The sequence below is a fragment of the Vollenhovia emeryi genome, unplaced genomic scaffold (assembly GCF_000949405.1).
Source record: "Vollenhovia emeryi isolate VEMERY1.0 unplaced genomic scaffold, V.emery_V1.0 DF939183.1, whole genome shotgun sequence".
NCBI lineage: Eukaryota > Metazoa > Arthropoda > Insecta > Hymenoptera > Formicidae > Vollenhovia > Vollenhovia emeryi.
The window spans coordinates 661,692-681,986 of record NW_011967183.1 but is presented as its reverse complement, the minus strand read 5'-3'; the positions used below and the strand labels follow the sequence as shown (position 1 = coordinate 681,986).

Sequence of the window (20,295 nt, the reverse complement as noted above, 5' to 3'; positions counted from 1 at the left end):
AATTCTTGGAAATTGTCAAAAATTCTTGGAAATTCAGATAGTGCCACCTCTTTGCAGCTCATGTTCTCCTGATACTTTGCCAGTTTTCGAGATTTCCTATTTTCGCGATTTGAAATTTGAAATTCTCAGAATTTGAATTCTTGGGATTTTGGATAGTGCCCCACCTCTTCGCTGATTATATTCGGCTGATACTTTACTAGTTTCTTGAGATTTCCGATTTTCGCGTTTTAAATTCTACGGTCGTACGATCACACGTTTTCGTACTATTTCGTACATTCCAAAACACATCGAGAAAAGTACTTCCGTCCACGAACGACAAACGAACATGTCATTGATGCACGTGCCGACGTGTGCACGCCTTGTTTGAAATTGTGAGGCGGTGAAGTGAGGTTAGAAATCTATTCATTTCCAAAATCGGGGTAATCTAACGGGTTTGAATGGACATGGAAATTGAATCTGTTAAGAGAGCTCGTCTTAAAATGAAATCGAAAGATAAATCCATGGTGCCTGCAAATAGAGATCAGGGTCAGATACAAATACGTTTTGTGACTAAGCAGCAGAAGTAAGGATTTATTTGTTTCTTTTCGTATCGTCGGATTTACAGAGTTTACATTTTCAAATTGAACAATTCTAGATACGCAGTGCCAGATTATCCCTTGTCGGTTCACAGCTCAATAGACACCGATGAATTAAACACTTTGATAAACGAGCTTCTGAGAGGTAAGAAAGCGCTTGCGATGGAAACGGTTTCTTTGACAGTAATTTCCGAGGATTAAATCTAACATGTTACAACATATGTCGAGTTTCACGGCCAATCTATTTAACGAGCAGAATAGGTCGTAGATATGTTACATAAGTAAAATTTATTTTACATTGTAATGTCGATTACTAATAGTTACAGAAATGGACGAGTTTTGACACTACTGTGTCTTTTTCAGCATATTTAACCATCGTAAGAAAGAAAATTATTATACTAACGTGTTATATCTAATATTTATGTACATGCCATGGTTTCGCAGATTATACAAATTAATTAACGAAGAAACCCTGTATCACTTTCAAGATCAAATCGATTGTTCACAGAGTCGAATGATGTCCAGGACCAAGTGGAGTTTGATTTCCTGATTTGCTCACAGTTTCTACGCAGCTCGTTGACAGATCACATTGCTGACAGGGGAGTCTCTACGGAGGAGGTGATAGATGTGGAATACGTGGAGAAGCATCCTTCACCAGAGCCAAAGGATTGTCTGATACACGATGATTGGGTGTCTGCTGTCGCTGTTTGTGGAAAATGGTTTCTAACAATTACGAAAATTCAAAATTCGCTTGGCGTCTGAAGCGTGACTGTATTGTAATAACGCCTGGAATAATTCTGTTTAGGATCCTGACTGGTTCTTACGACAATATGTTACATATTTGGACATTGAAAGGCAAACATCAACTTGTAATCCCTGGACATATATGTCCCGTCAGAGCAGTGGCCTGGATATCTCTCAGCGACGACAATGCTTCCTTTGTTAGGTGATTTATTGGAAAACTATCACTTTTATGCCATTTGTATATCGACTGATCTTTTCTGCAATTTCTGGTCTTTCTACTTAACATTTAGTCTGGAACAGAATAAGTGTTTAAGCAGAAAAGACGGAAATTGCGAAAAAATCGAGGTATGACCTTGCAAAAGAGATCAGTCGATATGTACGAATTTCTTGCTCACCTGTATTAGAACTAGTAAATTATTCAAATCAATATGTGAATACATTTTTATAATACGAAAGTGGACTTTCGAGCATGTCACAGTAAAGGATGCGTATTAACGATAATTTTACATTTATGTGCATGTATAGCGCATCGATGGATAACACATGCATGATATGGAGTTGGGATATAACGAGGAATTCCGTGGAATGCATACATATCTGCAAGGGACACAGAAGAAGCATTGAAGCAGTTAGTGTTAACTATGACAAAACATTAATGGCAACTGGTGCCTGGGATAATATGTTGTATATATGGTCAACATGTAAGTGATATAAGAAATTAACCTTTAGTCTTGATACATGTTATTGAAAGATTTAAATTACTCAGTATCTTTTATAACTTTGTAACATAATTTTCTTCTTTTAAAAATATGGGTTTGAACTACGAATACAGATATAATTTGGCAATAGTGAAATGTTAATTGTTAAGATAGACTTTACTTGTTTTCTTAAGCTTCGCAAGAAGGGGACAATGATGGAGAATCCGCGTCGAAAAGGGCAAGATCGGAATACGCCAGTAAAACGAAGGTACGTAGATTGGTAGATATTATAATTGATATTAAAAAATTTATGAAGAAGAATCCTCTGCTGATCGTTGTACTTGTTTTACACGCAGACGCCAAAATGTGCGATGAAGGGACATAAGCAGGCGATCAGCGGGATCGTGTGGTCCGACAAAACGGAGATTATCACAGGCTCGTGGGATCATACCATAAAGGTTTGGGACACCGAATTAAATGGTATCAAACAGGAAATCCACGGCGACAAGTGTTTCTTCGATATTGATTACTCGCCACTGTCACGTGTTGTGATTACGGGATCGGCCGATCAACATGTGAGACTGTATGATCCAAGATCTACAGGTACTTGAAAGACCTCTCGTCGGTTTTCTAATTTTTTAATCTTTTTTTTCACAAAATTAGGATTACAAATTCAATTTTAATGATAACATTGAATGTTAAATATTAGATTACAAAAATTCATGTTCAAATTTACAATTTCTCTAACTTTTGACTAAATTGAGGTACACCAAGAGAATCAAACTTGATTTATTTACGATTGTATGTTTCAGAAGGTGCAATTGTGAAAGCTAAGTTCACCTCTCATACACAATGGGTGGCGTCAGTACGTTGGTCGTCCGTTGATGAACATCTCTTCGTTTCGGGAGCATACGATAATATCGTCAAACTCTGGGACACCAGAAGGTTGTTTGGAAGTTAAAATATCGATCTGGAAAATCCTCTCAAATGCTACGTTAAAAGAACACGGGGTTTTTTTGCAAACTTTTATTTAGCTGCGCGGTCGATTTAACTTCAAGAATTGTTCTGGAAAGCTAGAACCGACACCTTAATATTAAATTATAGATTCTTTACTCGATAAAATTATCTTCAAAATTAAAATTGTCCAGATCGGATTCAGATTTATTTATTGCAATAAATTGAAAATCGGCCAAGTGGTAGCGTTATCCGAGATTTATGCAAAATTTATCTTTGCCTTTCAGCCCCAAGGCAGCGCTGTTCGATCTCCTGGGACACGAAGACAAAGTCCTCAGCTGCGACTGGTCGAATCCTAAGCTGATAATGTCCGGTGGTGCGGATAACACACTAAGGATATTTAAATCCAACCACGTAGAGCACTAATTACAAACGTGGTACGATAGAACTTATTACAAAGCATCGCACATAATCGAAACGATCGGAATTCCTCCTGTTTCATAATATGTGCTTAAACTTGTAATATTAATTATTGATTTTTTAAACTAGAAAATTAATAATACTAGATTATTAAAATGTTTCAATCTCTTTTTGTATAATGACCATGTAATTTTTATCGTGAGGATTTTTTTCTTTGTGTGTTGAATATACGCTTTTTATATCGATCTTTGGAAAGCACGTAGTTACGAGTCCACCGAGAAATCGATTATATATTCAATCACATAATATCGTACGTAAAGAATATAAAGGCTTGATCGATGGTACGACTCGATCTCTTGTAATAATGCAAAAAGAAAATAAAAGCAAAATGCTAATAAGAAATCTGTTAACATAAACTGCTTCTTTGTTCCTGGACCATCAGCCGCTCTCTTCTTTTCTCTCTTCCCGCGGCTTTCTTCGAGGAGAACCGTGCCAGATGGGTGAAGTAAGAGTCGTGTCGGTCGGCATAAATCCCCAAAAACAGATCGTTTATTGATCAAAAATAAGGGATGATAATCGTGACGAATCCGGGAACTCGCTTTTCCCGCGCATCGCGAATTATTTAATTATTTACCAAACCGTTTCTTCATTACTCGTAAGTAACTCTAAAAAGACCACCGATTCAAGTGCACGCCCCTATAATAGAGACACACATAGGGTGTTACGCGGTAATAATACAGGAGCAGCGGAGAGCGTGCATCCTCTCCGCAATAGCGCACGCACATTTTTTTTCCCTCGTTTTCTTTCTGTACAAGTGTGTTACGTCTGTATGTATGTGATGTGTGAGTGTGTGTATGTATTCCTTGTAAGCGTGTGCTGTGTGTAAAATAGGCAGATGACGGTTCTTCGAGAGTACGCGTTATCTTCTTTTCTTCTTCGAAGTTACGCACACACCTACGTACACACATGCGCACACTCTCTCTCTTCCTCTCGCTCGTACACTCTCGTCGGCCCCTCTCTTTCGCTCTCTCTCTCATCGCACGATTGTTTTTTAATTCTTTTTCCTTTTTTTATTCTTTTTTTCATTTGTTTGCTTGTTTATTCTTCGAAGAGACCCTATCTAAAAAAACCCCCACATTACTATCTTTCTCTCGTTCTCTCTCGCTCTCTCTCACACACAAAGACTAGCGTTTTTTTTAAACGATCCAAAATAAACTAAGGGCACTTTTTAGTGGCTTATGCCCCTTGTGTCGTCGACGTCGCGTGTGTTACGTTCCTTTTTTTTCTTTACGTTCCTCTTATCTCGAGCGTTTTTCATTCTTTTTTTTGTAATTTTTTAAATTTACTTTATTCATGAAAAATCTAATTCTGACTTGTTTCTTGTGTTAAACTTTGTTTTATTACAGCACCTATTCGACTTCCTAAGAGTCTCCCTAGATCTCTTAACTAACTATGACACAACTTGCCTTAACGTCTAAAGATTTTTTTTTCTCACATTACATGCTAAACGCCTTCTTTTCGCCTCTGTCTTAAAAGTACTCTCGAAATTCTACAAATTGATCCTCGCGCGCGGATTTAAAAAGAGACCTCAGCATCCGACGACATCGTTCCCCCTTTTACCTTCTGCTCTTTTCTCTCTTTTTTTTTCTCTCGTTGATCTTGGAAAGATGAGCGGTACGCACGGGGTACGTGTCTCTCGTTCCGTCGTAGAATTACATTACAAGTTCCGCTTCCTTCGCCGTCGGGTTCGTACGCCGTCGAACACGAAGGACGAGCGGAGTACAAATGCAAAAAAGAAAGAAGGGACGGGGGCACGGAGATACATCGGGGGAGGAAGAGAAGGATGTGTGGAGGAAGAAACCCAAGATGTCTCGAGTAATTACAGCTAAGTCGCTTAACAAACACGTGTAAAACAATGACTTAAAAACTTGGAAAGCTAAGGACTGTACAAGCCGAAGTACAAGACGATGATCTAGTCACCTCGGACCTCGTTTTATCGCTAACTCACTCTCTGCCTATCTCTCTCTTTCTCACACACACATACGCAAGTACACGTATTCGCGTTCACTCTCTTAAGCCGATCTCGACTAACATTATTTTACTCTTAAAAACATCCTATATTTTTTTTCGTCTCGCTTCTCGCTCAATCAGTTTCTCGCTCCCTCTAGTCTCCCTTTCTACAATCAGCCTATCAACTACGGTACGCCTAGTCTAAAGAGTGTCTACGCGAAAAACTCTAGAGAAAGCTTTACGGAAAGCAGCATTGTCCGCAGCGGCAAGAACCGTTTTCCTGCCCGAGAAATTGTTGGCGGCCGGGCTGCGGAAGCCCGAGAGCTTGCGCGGCGAGAGGTTCGCGTTAGAGGCAAAGAATCGCATAGGAAACAAAAATTCGTATGATTTCTCGCGTCTGACGCCCACGTGATCCAACGTGGGGAAGAGGGGGACGCCCCTCCGAGCGACCGGAGTCGGGGGGAATCGTTTCCGTGCGCTTCCGGTCCTCGGATCGGGGAGGGGGGTAACTCTGCCGCGGAAACCCCACAAACCCCCGCACCCTATCGAGTTCAAGAGCCCACGTCCGGCCAGCCCACGCACCCGACCCGCGGTGCGCAGCAAGCAAATAGTTCCTTACTATTTATACAATTATACAAGTAGTTCATGTATATATACATACATACATGTACACACATATATCTATATATATATAGAGAACTACTACTGTGTAGAATATATATATCTATATATATATTTATCAATTAATATGAATAGCCAGTCAGTCTTGACGGGTGCGAGGTGCATAGGCTGAACGGTGCCCCACGCCCGTGCCCCCCGTGCCCGCGACAACACACAGAGGGAGGATAGGGGACACGGAGGATGAGAGGCATATTCGTATCCTAACTACTATGTAACTAAACTATTGTTCTACCTAACTACGTCTATTTATAAACTTAGCCGCTTCTTAATCCGATAAAAGATCGCCCCTTTCCTATTATCTCCTAATCCGAGCGAGTGCTCGCTCACTCGTCTCGCTTAGCCTACGGTTTTTTTTTTAATCATCAAGTTCAACTCTACCTATGCGAAAAACATGTCGCCGCAAGAAAAAAAAGGCGCGTCTCCGCGCGTTCTCTGTACATAATAACTATACTCTCGCTCGCGATCGCTCTTTCTCTCCTTTTCTCCCTATCTCTCTCTCTCTCTCTCTCTCTGTTCCGGCTACCCTTCTTTTCCGGATTCACTCTCGTGGAATCTCTTTGCCCATGTCCGGGGATGCTGGACAGATTGCGTCTTCATCCCCTTCTTCGTCCCCTGAACCAGTCGGCGCAACTATTACTGCTGCTCTGTTTACTAGCTTTTTCTCCCTCTTCCCTCTTCTTCGTTTGGTCAGTCACGATAATTACTTTAGTTACTTTTTTTTAGTGTATACAAGTCTCTATTTAGTAAAATTCTCAAAATTTACTATTAAAATCACATGTGGATTTTTTTGTCAGTCAAGTGGTGACAATCTCGCCTTGTGTAACAAATACACAATATGCACTCGCTAATAAGTGCTCCTCTTTCTCTCTTTCTCGCGCTTTCCTCTCAACTTTCCGTCATTCACTCACTTTCTCTCTCACGCTCTCTTTTGCACACAATCTCTTTCGCACTCAGTCACTCTTCCTTTCACTCTTACCCCCTGCGTTCCTTTTTTTTACTTTTTACCTTAATGCGTGGACTCAAATCGAGTAATAAAGTCTGTCTCTTAAAAAATAGCTCGTATTCCGCTTTTCTACCTCTTCGTCCTCGGCCTTTTTCTTTTTTTTCGTCAATTTATCTCTCTCGTTCTCTCTATTTCTCACTCTCACTCTCTCGTCATCGTGATGTACCAAAATAAACTAAATATATTATTTACTTCAAGTCTCAACAGTGTAAAAATCTTTCATACGTTTAGATGACGTCAATAATAGTAAATCGTTAATTATAATAATACAGCGTCATTATTGTAATATTATAATAATAACTACGCGACTCGTCTCTCTCTCTCTCTCTCTCTCTCTCTCTCTCTTTCGTTCTCTCTCGCTTTCTCACTTCGCTAAAATTCTATCTAACTATCTGCTCGCTGCCGTTTCTTCTTCTGTATTAGTTTTTCGTATGTCGCGCGAGTAGTCTGCAGTTTTCGCGTATTTTTGGTAAAAAGCTTTCTTACACTCTCTCCCTCTCTATCGCTCCCTCGCTCGATTCTCAACTATCAATCCTAATTCGGACAACGCGAAACTCCGACGAATGCACGAATAATGACGATAATGGCAATGATGATAGTGATAGTGATGGTGGTAGATATGGGAGGAGAGACATCCAGAAGAAGGGGAAGAGATGGAGATCTCGTTGGGCGCAGGTTGTAACGTGAAGAATAATCAAGATTCAAACGGGGCTCAACACGAAGGTATTTTAATGAATTCAAGTAATATAAGCGTTTACTTTTGCAAATTTCCAAATCCTTGAGAAAATATACTCATCTCGGTAAATACAATTATCTGCGCGGTCGCAAAGACGCTCAGGAAGCTCAATCTTCCTCGATCGAAATTTCCGTTTGATCGTTCACACGAATACTTATTTTATTTACAGCCACCAATTCTCGAAAGATGACAGAGCGTCGTCTCGATTACTCTCCCCTCGATCTGTCTGTACGCGCGTGTATTTGTATATGCGTGTATACGTATACATGTGTACGGTGTAGATCGATGAATCTTTGCGTTTTTACCTTCCGCTTATCCTCTCTCGACAGTATATATAACGCGTTTCTTCGATAAAATAAATTAATTTACATTCTAATTTCTCATCTTGTAACAAATCTACTTTTCTTCGTTTTTTTTCTAATCTCTCTCTTTTTCTCTATTTCAGACACATTTTCAATCATCCTTCCTCTCTCTCTCTCTCTCTCCCTTGCTCTCTCTCTCACTCTTTCTTTCGTTATCTCGCATTCGGTTTCTCGGCTTGTCGCAATTTGATTTTTCAAGATTTTCTTTTTTCTTTTTATCATATATTATACGGACTGCCTTTGTGCTGTGTGTGAATGTCTATTTTGTGTTTTTCTTACAGTCCGACAATTCCAATTCGATAATGCATGTTATCACGCGTACAAAATCTATCAAATTGACAACGAAAACAAATGTATAGAGATATTTAACACAAAAACAATTACAGATATATTAATTAGAAAATTAAGATTCGACTTCGCATCTGAATTTAACGATGCGTAAAAATATATTATAACAATTTTCTCCTGCATATAATATATATATATATCTCTCTCTATATCTTTCTCACTTTATTTCTTCCATTTAACGGATCCGTGTGAAAAGGCACAATTCTAAAAAAAATATCTGTATTCACTGTACAATTAAAAAGTGATATCGATCCGTATTTAACTCGCAATCATCGTAAATATAACACTCTAAAAAGCACTGTTCCATTTTTTTTCTTTCCGCCCTTCGTACAATAACTGTACGTAGATCCTGAATATTGCATTCCTCCCCTTGCTCGTTTTAGAAATAAATTTCATTATCGTATTTTTCTGGTTTGTCTCTGAAATTTAAATTATAATAAAATTTCATTGTCGTTATAAAAAAAAGAAACAAGGAAACGCAACGCGTTAGAAACGAGCGGTGCCGCTAGAAAAGTTGGTGTATTCCCAAATTTAAAATACCTCCGTGCAACGGCGCGCGCACGTACCCGGTGTGGAATGTTTCTGAATGTAAAAGCGGAAAGTGAAAAGAGGAAAAAAGAACTCGAAAAGACGTGTGTACTCCGATGAGGGTGCGGTGGTAAATGTGTGTATTGTGTATGGCTCGTGTAACCTGCACGCGAGAGAACGGATGAGGTGAGGTGCGCTATCGCGGAAGATGAATTGTGTTAAAGTACTCTCTTTCAACCGCAGACATGCATCTTTGCGAGTTTCGCGAACGAACACCTCCTCCCTTTAGTCGTAATTACGATTTTCTGAATTTCCCTTCTCAATATTACATCGTCCTGGAAATAACGTATCCTCTCTCTCCTCTCTCACACAATTTATCTTTCTCTCTCACTCGCACTTTCTTCTCTTTCTCTTTTTTTTTGCTGTATATTATTATTATTTACTATTATTTCCTCGGGAAGAATTCTCCTTTGTATATTTCTGAGCAGTATTTCTTTTTCATCTCCTTTCGTTCTTTATAGTTAACACATCCACACACATATTCTCCTTCTTTCGCTCTCTCTCTTTCAATCACGCATTAAAATACTTATCCATACTGTCGAGCTCTCGAGATTAGCTTCGATTAGCTTCTGTCATCTGTCCGTAGTAAACATAATACCTAAAGTTACATCATGGAAGCCTATTAGCTTGACACTAAACTGTTCTTCGTAAATAACTTGGTTTTTTTTTCGTTACTGTCGTGTATCGTGTCTTTCTCTCCCTCTCTCTCTCTCTGTGTACGTGTGTATATGAAAGTGTACGTGTTGTACGTCACGTAGCTTTAACGGAGCCGTATTAGTATGGAAGCACATGTCATACCACGCGGATGACACGTGATCGCTCTCGTACTCGTCTTCCTGTACTTCCTTCAATTATATTCTCTTTCTCTCTTTCTTTCTTGCTCGCTCGCTCACTCGTTCTCTCTCGTTCTTACGCATTCTCTCAACATTCACTCTGCCTACTCGTTGCAAAATATCATCTACTTTCCTCTATTTACTGTTGGATAAAACGTATAAAAACGCTGGCAAGTCAATTTATCGTGAGGAAGAATCTTATTCGTTACGTAATGTAGTTTTGTTTCAAATCTATTCTTCTTAATGTAATCTGCTCTCGTATCTGTTGCTCTCCTTCATTCTGCGCGTATCTCCATGTGTCAATCAGTAAGCCTTTCCTAATTCATGTAACCCTTAGCGCGATCATACATCTGCAACCAAAAGATCCCTTTATTGTTCGTTTGTTGTCTATCGCAAGCTAAGTAATTTGTAGTTGTACACAGTACTGTATCGTACGGCATAAAAGAGAGAAAGAATTCTGACCTATTATAAACCGTGGCCTACTTAGGCTGTTGAGCCTGGTACTGCTGGTAGGAATCGTCGGGGGACGCTGCATTACTCGTCTGCTCCGACTCGCCCAGTGGCATGGTGTGAATAATGCTAGGGGCGGGATAAGTAGTGTACGGATAGGGATGCGGGCTCGCTATGTACTGAAACGAAAAGACGATTAGTTGTCGTTTGTCACTATCGGTTCGAATCAATTTATCCCAGCAACACAAATGTCCGAGAAAACCTAGCTTAACTTTAGTGTCTTCATCAGTTCCATTTTTAATACGCTACGTCTCAAATACTTAATTATTTATCGTCCAGACCATTAGATTTTAATCTTTCTATATCGTTGAAACAATTTAGACTTCAACCTTTGAGAAGTCTTTCGGAAATTTGTGTCATCCGGATAGCTGTTGAGAAATCGAAAGAGAACTTACGGAACCAGTGCCGAGATGCAAGGTAGACATTTGCGTTGTGAGCTGAGGAATCATACTGTACTGCGGATTACTAGGATCGGCCGACGGAATCATCTGTAACAAAGATCGACAAAGTCCAATGATGAAGAAGCGGCGATAAGTGGATGATGTTATAATGAAGAAAAAAAATATCCGAAAAATGAAAAGATTTACAATAAAGCTGACTTAAATTGAACGCGATCTTTATGTAAACCAAAAAAGTGCGCGTTCAAAGAAGGCGACTGATAATTAAATAATTTCGTAGACATACTGATATTTCAATTGAAGTCCCAAGACTGTTCCTAACAGTTGTGGAAACAAGAGAAAGTGCATTGAATTTTAAAGGAGATAATGTTATGAATGAAATATCTTATATTCGAGTTTAAACATTAGATCTATAGAGAATTTGTCGTGTCCGACGACACATGTATACAAAATTGCACTAGTTTCCCGAATCGAAACTCGATACAAAGGCATTCTCGTATATGCAAAGCAATGAAAACAAAATGAACGAAAAGTGTATAAAAACTCACGTCAACCTGTTGCATATGTGGCGGGGAAGGGTGCACAAGGTAAGGAGCCACCCAGGGGGTGCCTGGCACACTGTAACCAGGCAATGCCTGACTGTAGTGACGGCTGTACTGTGTCAGAGCCGTCGCCGGAAGCATATGGGTCGTAGCAACGCCGTTCTGACCAACGCCGCTCGTATCGTAGTTCAAAGTCATATTCTGAAAGGAAACGTCAAAGTAATGAAAATTTACGTTGGCACCTCCTCGAAATCGCAAAAGACTATAAAATATGTTTGAGATTTGTTTCTAAAATTATCTCTATAATAATTTGTATTCAAATAGCGAAGATGCACACGCACGCGCGCGTTTATAAAATACAATGCTATAAAGAATCAGAGTTTTATTGAAGCTAAAAAAGTTTCTATATACCCAATATTTGACATAATATAATCTGTGTATGTGTGTGTGCTATTTAAGAAAACATTTGAAGTAACATACGTCACACTTGTATATGTATATACGTTAATCATATTATATGTTCACATATAATATATAATTATTTATGAGAGATGACAAAAGAGTATATGTACGTACTTCTCCGGTTTCTCTCCATATTGTACTCTTAAACAACGATTTCTTTTTGTTTCCGCCATCGGCAAACTTAACTAGTAATGAATCCTTTGCGCCTGTTAGAACCTTTCCGTTGAACATTTGGATGATTTGTTCACATTTCTCCTTTGATTCCATTCTGTAATGCAGTCGTAAAAACACCGGATTACTCATAAATTATAATATGCCTTTTTAAGCCTCTACAATTACACGTGAGGAAGTTACATAAATTCGTACTTCGCCATTTGCACCGCCGATTCAAGACAGCTCTTTAATTTTGTTGTGGATCGTGTATGCACATAAAATACAAATCTAACGAGGTATAACCGTACATCCGTAAGCTGCTTTGTATTAAAATCGACTGTTTTCTAATCACACCGTGATGTAAAATGAAGTTGGAACAATATATGACGTGCTAATTCTTTTTCTTCTTTATTCCAACGAGACGAATCTCGCACAAGGCAAGTGCAGCCGCCAGGAAGCCAGTAACAATACTATCACAGATTTCGTGCGAACCTTGCGAATCCAACTCCTTTGCTCTGGCCGGAAGTGTCGCGCAGGATACGGGTAGAGATAACTTGTCCGTATTGAGCGAGTAATGCCTCGACGTCGTTCTCTTTGAAGTTTAGCGGCAGGTTGGCGATATACAGATTGGTGGGGTCCTGCTCCTGTTGCTGGGAAGAGAGTAAAAACACTATGCAATTACATATAACAGGGCGACACAGTGGATATAATGACTTCCAGACAAATCTGAAGCGGATTATCATTTTAACTTCCACGACTGTCGTTCCTATCGCCGCTCTCTCTGAGTTTGATCGATCAGAAATGGGATGCACAGGCAAGACGAGACGATATACACGCAAAGACTCGAAACCGATTCAACACGCCTGCAAAAATCTGTCCAACTATTTCTGTACCGTTTGGCTATTATACACTTTCATCGTCATCACAGACTGATGTGGAAGCTACGAATGAATGAACGGAAGAATCTTGCGACAAACGAGTATGCGGCGACCGCGCGAGTTTTCCCTCGCTTAGTCTGGTGGAACGTTAAAATGATATTCGCGAGTTTACTGAATGACGAACGAAATAATAATAACACGCGCTTACTCTCGGAACAGTAACGGAGAACGTTTCTAACGGTAACGCGGACACGTGCGAAAAAAATGAGCTCGAATGCCGTACGCGTAAAAAGTGTCTAGCCCCGTCGTAAATAGCACAACGTAAAACGGTTTCTACCAACATTGACACTACGGAGGAGACCATTAAGCAGTAATCGCCGTCTAAATTTCGAAGAAAAGAGTGCAAAAAACAGGGAACAAACGGGTACCGAAGACCGGTATCGGAACGTGGAACCGACTGGACGATTATTTAGTCTCAATGTCGGAAGGTCATCATGCTTCATGGCAATTACGTTACCACATTCTTGGTGGCTCTCTAAATTTGCTTGCTTCTAGGGATGCATTCGATTCATTTCTCTCGGCTAATGTACCTTCTACCTCTAAAAATATCGCTCGCTCTCCCGACTCTGCGTTTTTCCGCGCGCAGAGGACATGCTAACGCGGACAGGTATATTAAATTATATTCCATACACATACACATCGCCGTACACATTAACGATCCCCGCGTCAAGACTCGAAAGATCGTGTCGTTTTCTTTTTCTTTCTACGATTCTAGGATAAGAGTCTCAAGAAGTAGACACGACGGAGATAAAAGCAAGTGGGCGTGAGATAAAAATCAGATGTAAAAGTAGTCCGAACGAAATCAAAGGATCGAACAGGGAACATACAAAAAAAGTATCCAATTGTAATGACATAAAATATACAAATATGAAAAAAAAGAGAGATACACATTAGGAATTATAAAATCTCTCTACTGCGGTTATCAGCCAAAGATCTATTGAAGAAGATATTTTCTATTTAATTTACACGGGATAGTGAAACAAGTACGTCGCCTGTGCATACACTTTGTCGCATGTTTTCCCCCGTGAGACGAAATTGGACAAATTTTCCCGTGTATTGCGCACGTGAGGTGAAATTTGATACGAAACGCTCGTTTGCGCAATGATGATCGTCTCGAGTTACCGTGGCGTTGAAAATTTCGTGACGTATGTAACCGATACACACTGTAAATGTATCACAGAGCGTCCGCAAAAAAATAAAAATAAAAATACGCGGCCAAAAGTTCTACACATCGGAAGCATTGAAAAAAAAAAAGATAGTCGAGAAAAATACCTACGAATTACATATGTCTATCTTCACGTTTCTAATGTTATTTACATGTGTCGGGAATCGTCTTCGTCGTTTTTACAAATAACCATTCAAAGCGGTAATAAAGAATAGGATCAAGTAACATGTGACATTTCATTGGAAACAGAAAGAAAGAATGAGAAAGAGAGAAAGAGAGAGAGAGAGAAAGAGAAAGAGAAAAAGAGAGAGAGAGAGAGAAAGAAAGAGAGAGAGAAGCATAAGAAAGAAAAGCACAGGCATTTTTACATATACATATATATACATACATATATGTATATACAGTTATATATCATATATGAATCATGAACGAATGTGGAGAGAAAGGGAGCAACTCTTGAGTACGAGTATAGTGTCGCACAAAACACATAATATATGTTAAGTATATGGACGTACATATACATGTGTTCATGCTCCGATTTTCTGCTTATTACGAGTTCCACAGGAGAGTACAAGATAAAACAGAAGAGAAGGAGGACGAAGAGGGAAAGGGAGAAGAAAGGGAGAAGAAAGAAAGAGACGAAGAGAACGTAGAAAAAAAAGAGTAGTAACGTATGCGTGTCTGAAGACTGATGAGATATTATGCACCCTCAAGCATATTTCGAGATCCACCACTTTCGTCAACGAACCAATCAAAAAGTATTCTACGATTACTTGAGTATATACTTATACTTTACGACAATTTACTTCAATCTTGCGAATGCATTAAAACAAAAAAACGAATAATGAAAATATCATGATATATAAGCCAAGCTGATGGCATTTAAATATATATGTATATATCTATATATACATATACATAATACATACATAGGTGTACGTGCATATATATCCACGTATGCATATGTATGCGGGCTGTCGCGAAATGAGGCAGTTATTAACAAAGCGGAGCTTCATCTCTTTTCTTTTTTTTTCGAGCAAATGCACGCAGACTGCAAAGCCCGCCGACTTTTCGTTTTCACCGCCGTAAAAACCGCCGTCCATTTCGCGACATCCTGTATATATGATAAGATACAGTAGAAACTCGATTACACCGAGTAATATTTGACGGAATATCTAATCATTCGAATAGTAGAGGGAAAAAAGTGCGATTGCTCGGCCGGACGTTTCCGTGTAAAATAAAAGCGACCGACTCGGACAATCGTTGAACGTTTCTCACGCCGTTCGACTGATCGAATATTCAATTGAATGGTATTCGAATAATCGAGCTTCCACTGTATTATGTCTTAATTGTACTTTTATATTCCGATAGGACAGTTCACAGATTCGTCGAAAGTACGACCTATGCTAACGGGAACTTTTCTATAAGATTCAACAGCTTGATTTATCATTGACATTTTCTCTCTCGAACAGTTCTGTCCGTTCTATTCCGATTATTTCTTTTATTCCGTATCTACGGCTCTCGGTAATCCTCTGTAATAAACATCATTTATATTCACATGATTATATTTGCACGAATAACATTCACATTAATACGAATTACATGAGATAATCGACTCGATTAGATCCTTTTCTTTTATGTAATACAAGTAATGTTTAGTTACCGAACGTGAGGCCCCGTACTGTCTGAATCTTACGACCGGCTCCCGAATGCACTTGTCAACCTGTAGGTGTGTTGTGATTAAAGTTTCATTATACATTCGTACATATATGTAAGACAAGTGTACGTGTAAATCCGAACCAACCAACACCCCTCCCCCGAGGAAAGACAACGCCTATATCCGGGTGTAATACCGCGTAACCCTACGGGTACAGGATTAATCGAGAACACGGTACTGTATCACTTTTAGTTATATCATATCGCATGCGATCGACATCATCATCATCATTATCATTGTCACACAGCTGCTGGTCATCACACCCCGTGCTTTTTTACCACGGTCAGCTTAGAGAAACTATTTCCACTGGAGTTAGTCGTATGAGGACAAATGGTACAAACAGGCGGGGAGGCCGATACTCTCTCGTTCGGCAGTGTGTGCTTTTTCTTTACTTATGGCTGTCTCGAGCAGGAACGCGATTTAATGCAAGAGAACGTCAGACTGAAAACGACTGTCGCAGAGCAGAGTCGGGCGAAATGCAATCGAATCTTCGAGCAGCTAATCAAATCAAATCAGCATGATTACCAAAATAACGGATGCCCGCGGACTTTAATCGAATTACGCAACATTTGCATCTCTATGCAAACCGTCGTCGTCTTTGGTGAAGAAATAAACGATCACACCGCCGAACACTGCTATCGAGTCGACATTGACAAGTTCAATTTCATATTTTGGTTCGAGGTGATACTCTTTCTTTTAAACTGCTAACATTACATGGAAAACATAATGAATATATGTTGCACAATATATCGATGTTACTATGCTAGAGTTACTACTGACACGTCGTTTATGCTGCCATACTTCAATGCAATACTTTTCTTCTTCTTTTACTTTTTTTTTCCCAATTACATCAATCACCGAGTTGACGAGCAAGGTTTTAAGTCAAGTTCCAAAGGTGGTATTCATAGATGGAAATAATAGATGAAAAATTTGAATTCGTCAATACTATTATTGATATTTCTATTAAACTTTGAATTAATATTTGGATAGTCATATTTTATTAACTGATCATAGCCACTCAGCTTTCGTTTTAATCATATTGCATAACATCGATTCGCAGTAAATAAGCTTCAAGTTGTAATAAACAGAAGTTTGTTTTGACATCTGCCAAACTATTTGCCATTCTATTATGTAAATACTATTTATCATAATATATTAATATTGTAATTAATTGTACACATGAAGGTTATGGTGAAAGCAGATATCGTGAGCAGATAATGACAGCTGAAAAAATATATTAAAGGTATAATATTATCCATGTGAATAATCAACAATTCAATCTATATAAGTTATCAATTATTTGACGATACAATTTACATCAGCTACATTTCTTGAAATGAAAGAAAACTGTGAACTTGTAAAGGATTTGAAAAATAAATGACAGATAATTAGATATTTGTAAAATTATAATTCTGCCTCGAATAATGACTATGAATACGACCCTAAAGTTTATGACGAGTTATCGAATTTCCATAGAAAGGTTTCGGAATTAATGCTGAAAGTCGCAGAATGCAATTTTCATGACATGGCGATTGTAGACATAATATCGACATAGCATAGTATCGGCTGTATTTGTGGCCGAGGTATAGCAGCAAGCACCGATAAAGGTCTGGTAGGTAAGGTACGTAAGACGGAATGACAGACAAAGTATCAGAGAAAATTTCTAGATAAATGAAAGAGGCAGAGAGAAACGGAGACAGGCTTTCGATAGAAAAAACATTACAGTCCCCGGTATATAGAGGAACACCCGCAGAGAGATATCATACATTTATTAGAAATATACGCGCAATCGCTCATCGCAAAATACCAATTCTCTATTGAATTAATCATTAATGATCTACGACTGTTTCTTTCAGGGCTTTTACCGAATTTCACCTCTAGGATTATATGACCCTCGCGACATTTAGATTAGGACTTTCGAAGAAACCGATGAGGAAAAAAACACTTGATTTGTACAACAAAGGATATTTTTCCATTTATAACAAATCTTTCCGTAAAGTGAAAAACTAAATAAAATTTTACCAAGTGCAAGGGGCGATTTCGTTCACGAAAGCTTAACCTTTAGCACTTATCCTTCAGCAATAATTTATTAAGAATAAAAGTAATCAAAAATTTGAAACAATAATATAGAATACGATTGATCGAAATACGCTGTAGAATACTTGTTTCAAATGCTACGTGCTCAATGGAAGAGAAATCGATGTCGAAAAGGCGTCGTGTTTCGCACCCGGAAACAGCGTGAGAAGATCTATCGGCTCTCCGACGAAACGGCCTCGCGAATAAAACGGAGGGGGCAACGAGAAGGGGAACGAAGAAACAGATGGAGAATATAACAGAACGACAGAACGGGATAAAAAAAACGATACAGACAACGGAAAGACAGAAAGAGAGAGAGAGAGACAGAGAGAGAGACAGAGAGAGAAAGAGAAGAGTGAAAGAGAAAGAGAGAGAGGTTTACTGTTACTTTGGTATTACTCTGTACTTGCATGCACAACCACGTACACTGTCCAGTCTACGGAGCAACCAGATACCCACTTTCGCCATCTGCGCTTGGATGCCCTTGGCGACCAGTGCTTTCACAGCACCCTCTGCCGCCATCGGTGACTCGAAGTCTACAAATCCGTAACCTGCAAGACAATCAAGTCGATATAAGTTCCCGCCGACAATTTTGTCGCGCGTAAGAAAACGGAAGTGGATTATTTTGTCCATCGCGTGTATTTATCACGATTTTGTAGAAATTCGCGTAACGCTGGCTGGTGAAGTTACAAATGTATCGGAACGACGAGTTGCACCGAATTATGACTAAGAAAGTCCAGGAAGTTGGAAAATGCTGAGTAATAAAAATGCGTACCTTTACATTTGTTTGTATTTTTGTCTAAAATCGCCTTGGTGGAAGTTATAGTTCCATACCTGCAAAAATATTGAGTCTTTTGGTCCGACGTATTTGCATAAATTAATTATATAATCGCTACACTTATAGCTATATCAATTTTAACAAGTGACACTGATCACTGATACACCACCATAAATTGTTGATACAATTGTTAAGCTATATACCTATTATACCTAACAGGCTCAACGATTTATAAATTTCTACCCATAGTCCCAATGTATTGTGTATTGTGACAAATAACCAATTGACAGATAGAGTATTTGCTTGGCGAGCAAGAGATCCGGGTTCCATTCCCGGAATGTCACGTGGCATGTATGTGAGCATTTTACACCGAGAAGATTTCGAGCGAGAGTTTCGTCTCGGAGCGCGCCACGTAAGCGCGTGGAGAGAATTCGTGACGTTTGTACAATTTATCACGAGCCGGGTCCTAACGGCCACGTGTACAACGTTACTTACTGAGAACACATATTAACGAGGTCTTTGTCAGTCGTATTCTGGTTGAGGCCACGGATGTATAGATTCGTTTTGGACAGCTGCTCCGCTTGTTGACCCTGCATAGCGTTGTTGCTGAGATTCGTGCTCATCGTCCCGCTTTGGCTGCCGGTGGCACTACTGGAGCTGCTGTTAGTGTTCGCCGGGGATGAAGCTGTAGGCACCCGTTGTCCACCGTACTGCAAGCATCAATACTGCGCGATAACTGAAGATGTTCGAAAAGAGCCAAGGGCGATTGATTTTATGCGGAGGGTGCCGCTTTTACCGGATCGACCATCGACCGACTCGTGTTACAACTAAGTCACGTATCTTTCCGTGAAGTTAGCATCCCGCTTTAACTGTCGCGATCGATAGCTACACGCGACAAAAATATGAAGTTGGCCCGCTACATTCTCTCCATTCTCATTCATCAATACTCTCCGATCATTAGGAAACGTGGCGGCAAATTTTCAACATTTCTCTTTACTCTACATTACTCACGTGGGATAAGATACACCTCGGCCTTAGAAATCTACTACATTTACAGAGCAAAGGTTTCTTATCGATTTAATTGTCGAACAATCACAGAGAGGAATTCTTGCCCCTATCTTTATCCGAAGTAAAGATACTCCACGCGACTAAGTGTACATTGAACGAAAACGTAGGGAGAATTGTTGAAAATAAAAGTGGCCCGACTTCTCACGTTAAAAGGACAGCACCGAAGACGTGCTCTCCTCCTCGGCCCTCGTTTGCGGCGCAATTTGTAAATAAATATCGCACGTAAAGCCATTAAACGCTTATCAAAGTGACCTATCTTCTCGTTCCGGCTGTCGGCAGGGGGGCATCGCGCTCGTTCCCGCAGTGTTTACCGTGACGCGGGGCAAAGTCGAGGGGGGGGCAGACTCTACCGCGATCGGAGGTCAAGAAAGCACGCCGGCGAGTGCGACTTACCGACGTGTGCTGCGCGTACGTGGCGGTGACGAAGGGATTGGCGGATGCCGGGAGCTGCTGAGGACCGCCGCCGACCGCGGCGGCCGCCGCTGCCGCCGCCGCCGCGCTCGGGTAGCGCGTGTAAGGCGGATACGCGGCCGCCG

At 39.9% G+C, this 20,295-nt stretch overlaps 2 protein-coding genes across 2 annotated transcripts in view; one reads left to right on the top strand and one right to left on the bottom strand.

Moving 5' to 3' along the window:
* Positions 1–307: 307 nt before the first annotated feature.
* Positions 308–3,793, top strand: LOC105562808 (ribosome biogenesis protein WDR12 homolog). The gene is made up of 9 exons (XM_012013889.1): positions 308–562; positions 635–720; positions 1,084–1,294; positions 1,381–1,521; positions 1,845–2,020; positions 2,212–2,285; positions 2,374–2,620; positions 2,830–2,962; positions 3,259–3,793. The coding sequence occupies exons 1-9, from the start codon at positions 438–440 to the stop codon at positions 3,395–3,397; spliced, it is 1,332 nt and encodes a 443-aa protein (XP_011869279.1). The 5' UTR covers positions 308–437; the 3' UTR covers positions 3,398–3,793.
* A 3,071-nt stretch (positions 3,794–6,864) lies between these two features.
* Positions 6,865–20,295, bottom strand: part of LOC105562877 (protein alan shepard) — a 40,057-nt gene continuing 26,626 nt past the window's right edge. The window contains exons 3-13 of the mRNA XM_012014022.1: positions 20,153–20,258; positions 19,187–19,401; positions 18,689–18,747; positions 18,373–18,464; positions 15,784–15,843; positions 12,510–12,667; positions 11,979–12,132; positions 11,409–11,603; positions 10,858–10,950; positions 10,415–10,581; positions 6,865–10,302 (exon numbers count right to left, since the gene is read on the bottom strand). Of these exons, the coding sequence (XP_011869412.1) occupies positions 10,432–10,581; positions 10,858–10,950; positions 11,409–11,603; positions 11,979–12,132; positions 12,510–12,667; positions 15,784–15,843; positions 18,373–18,464; positions 18,689–18,747; positions 19,187–19,401; positions 20,153–20,258 (1,282 nt within the window). The 3' untranslated portion in view covers positions 6,865–10,302; positions 10,415–10,431. The remainder of the gene's footprint in view (positions 10,303–10,414; positions 10,582–10,857; positions 10,951–11,408; positions 11,604–11,978; positions 12,133–12,509; positions 12,668–15,783; positions 15,844–18,372; positions 18,465–18,688; positions 18,748–19,186; positions 19,402–20,152; positions 20,259–20,295) is intronic.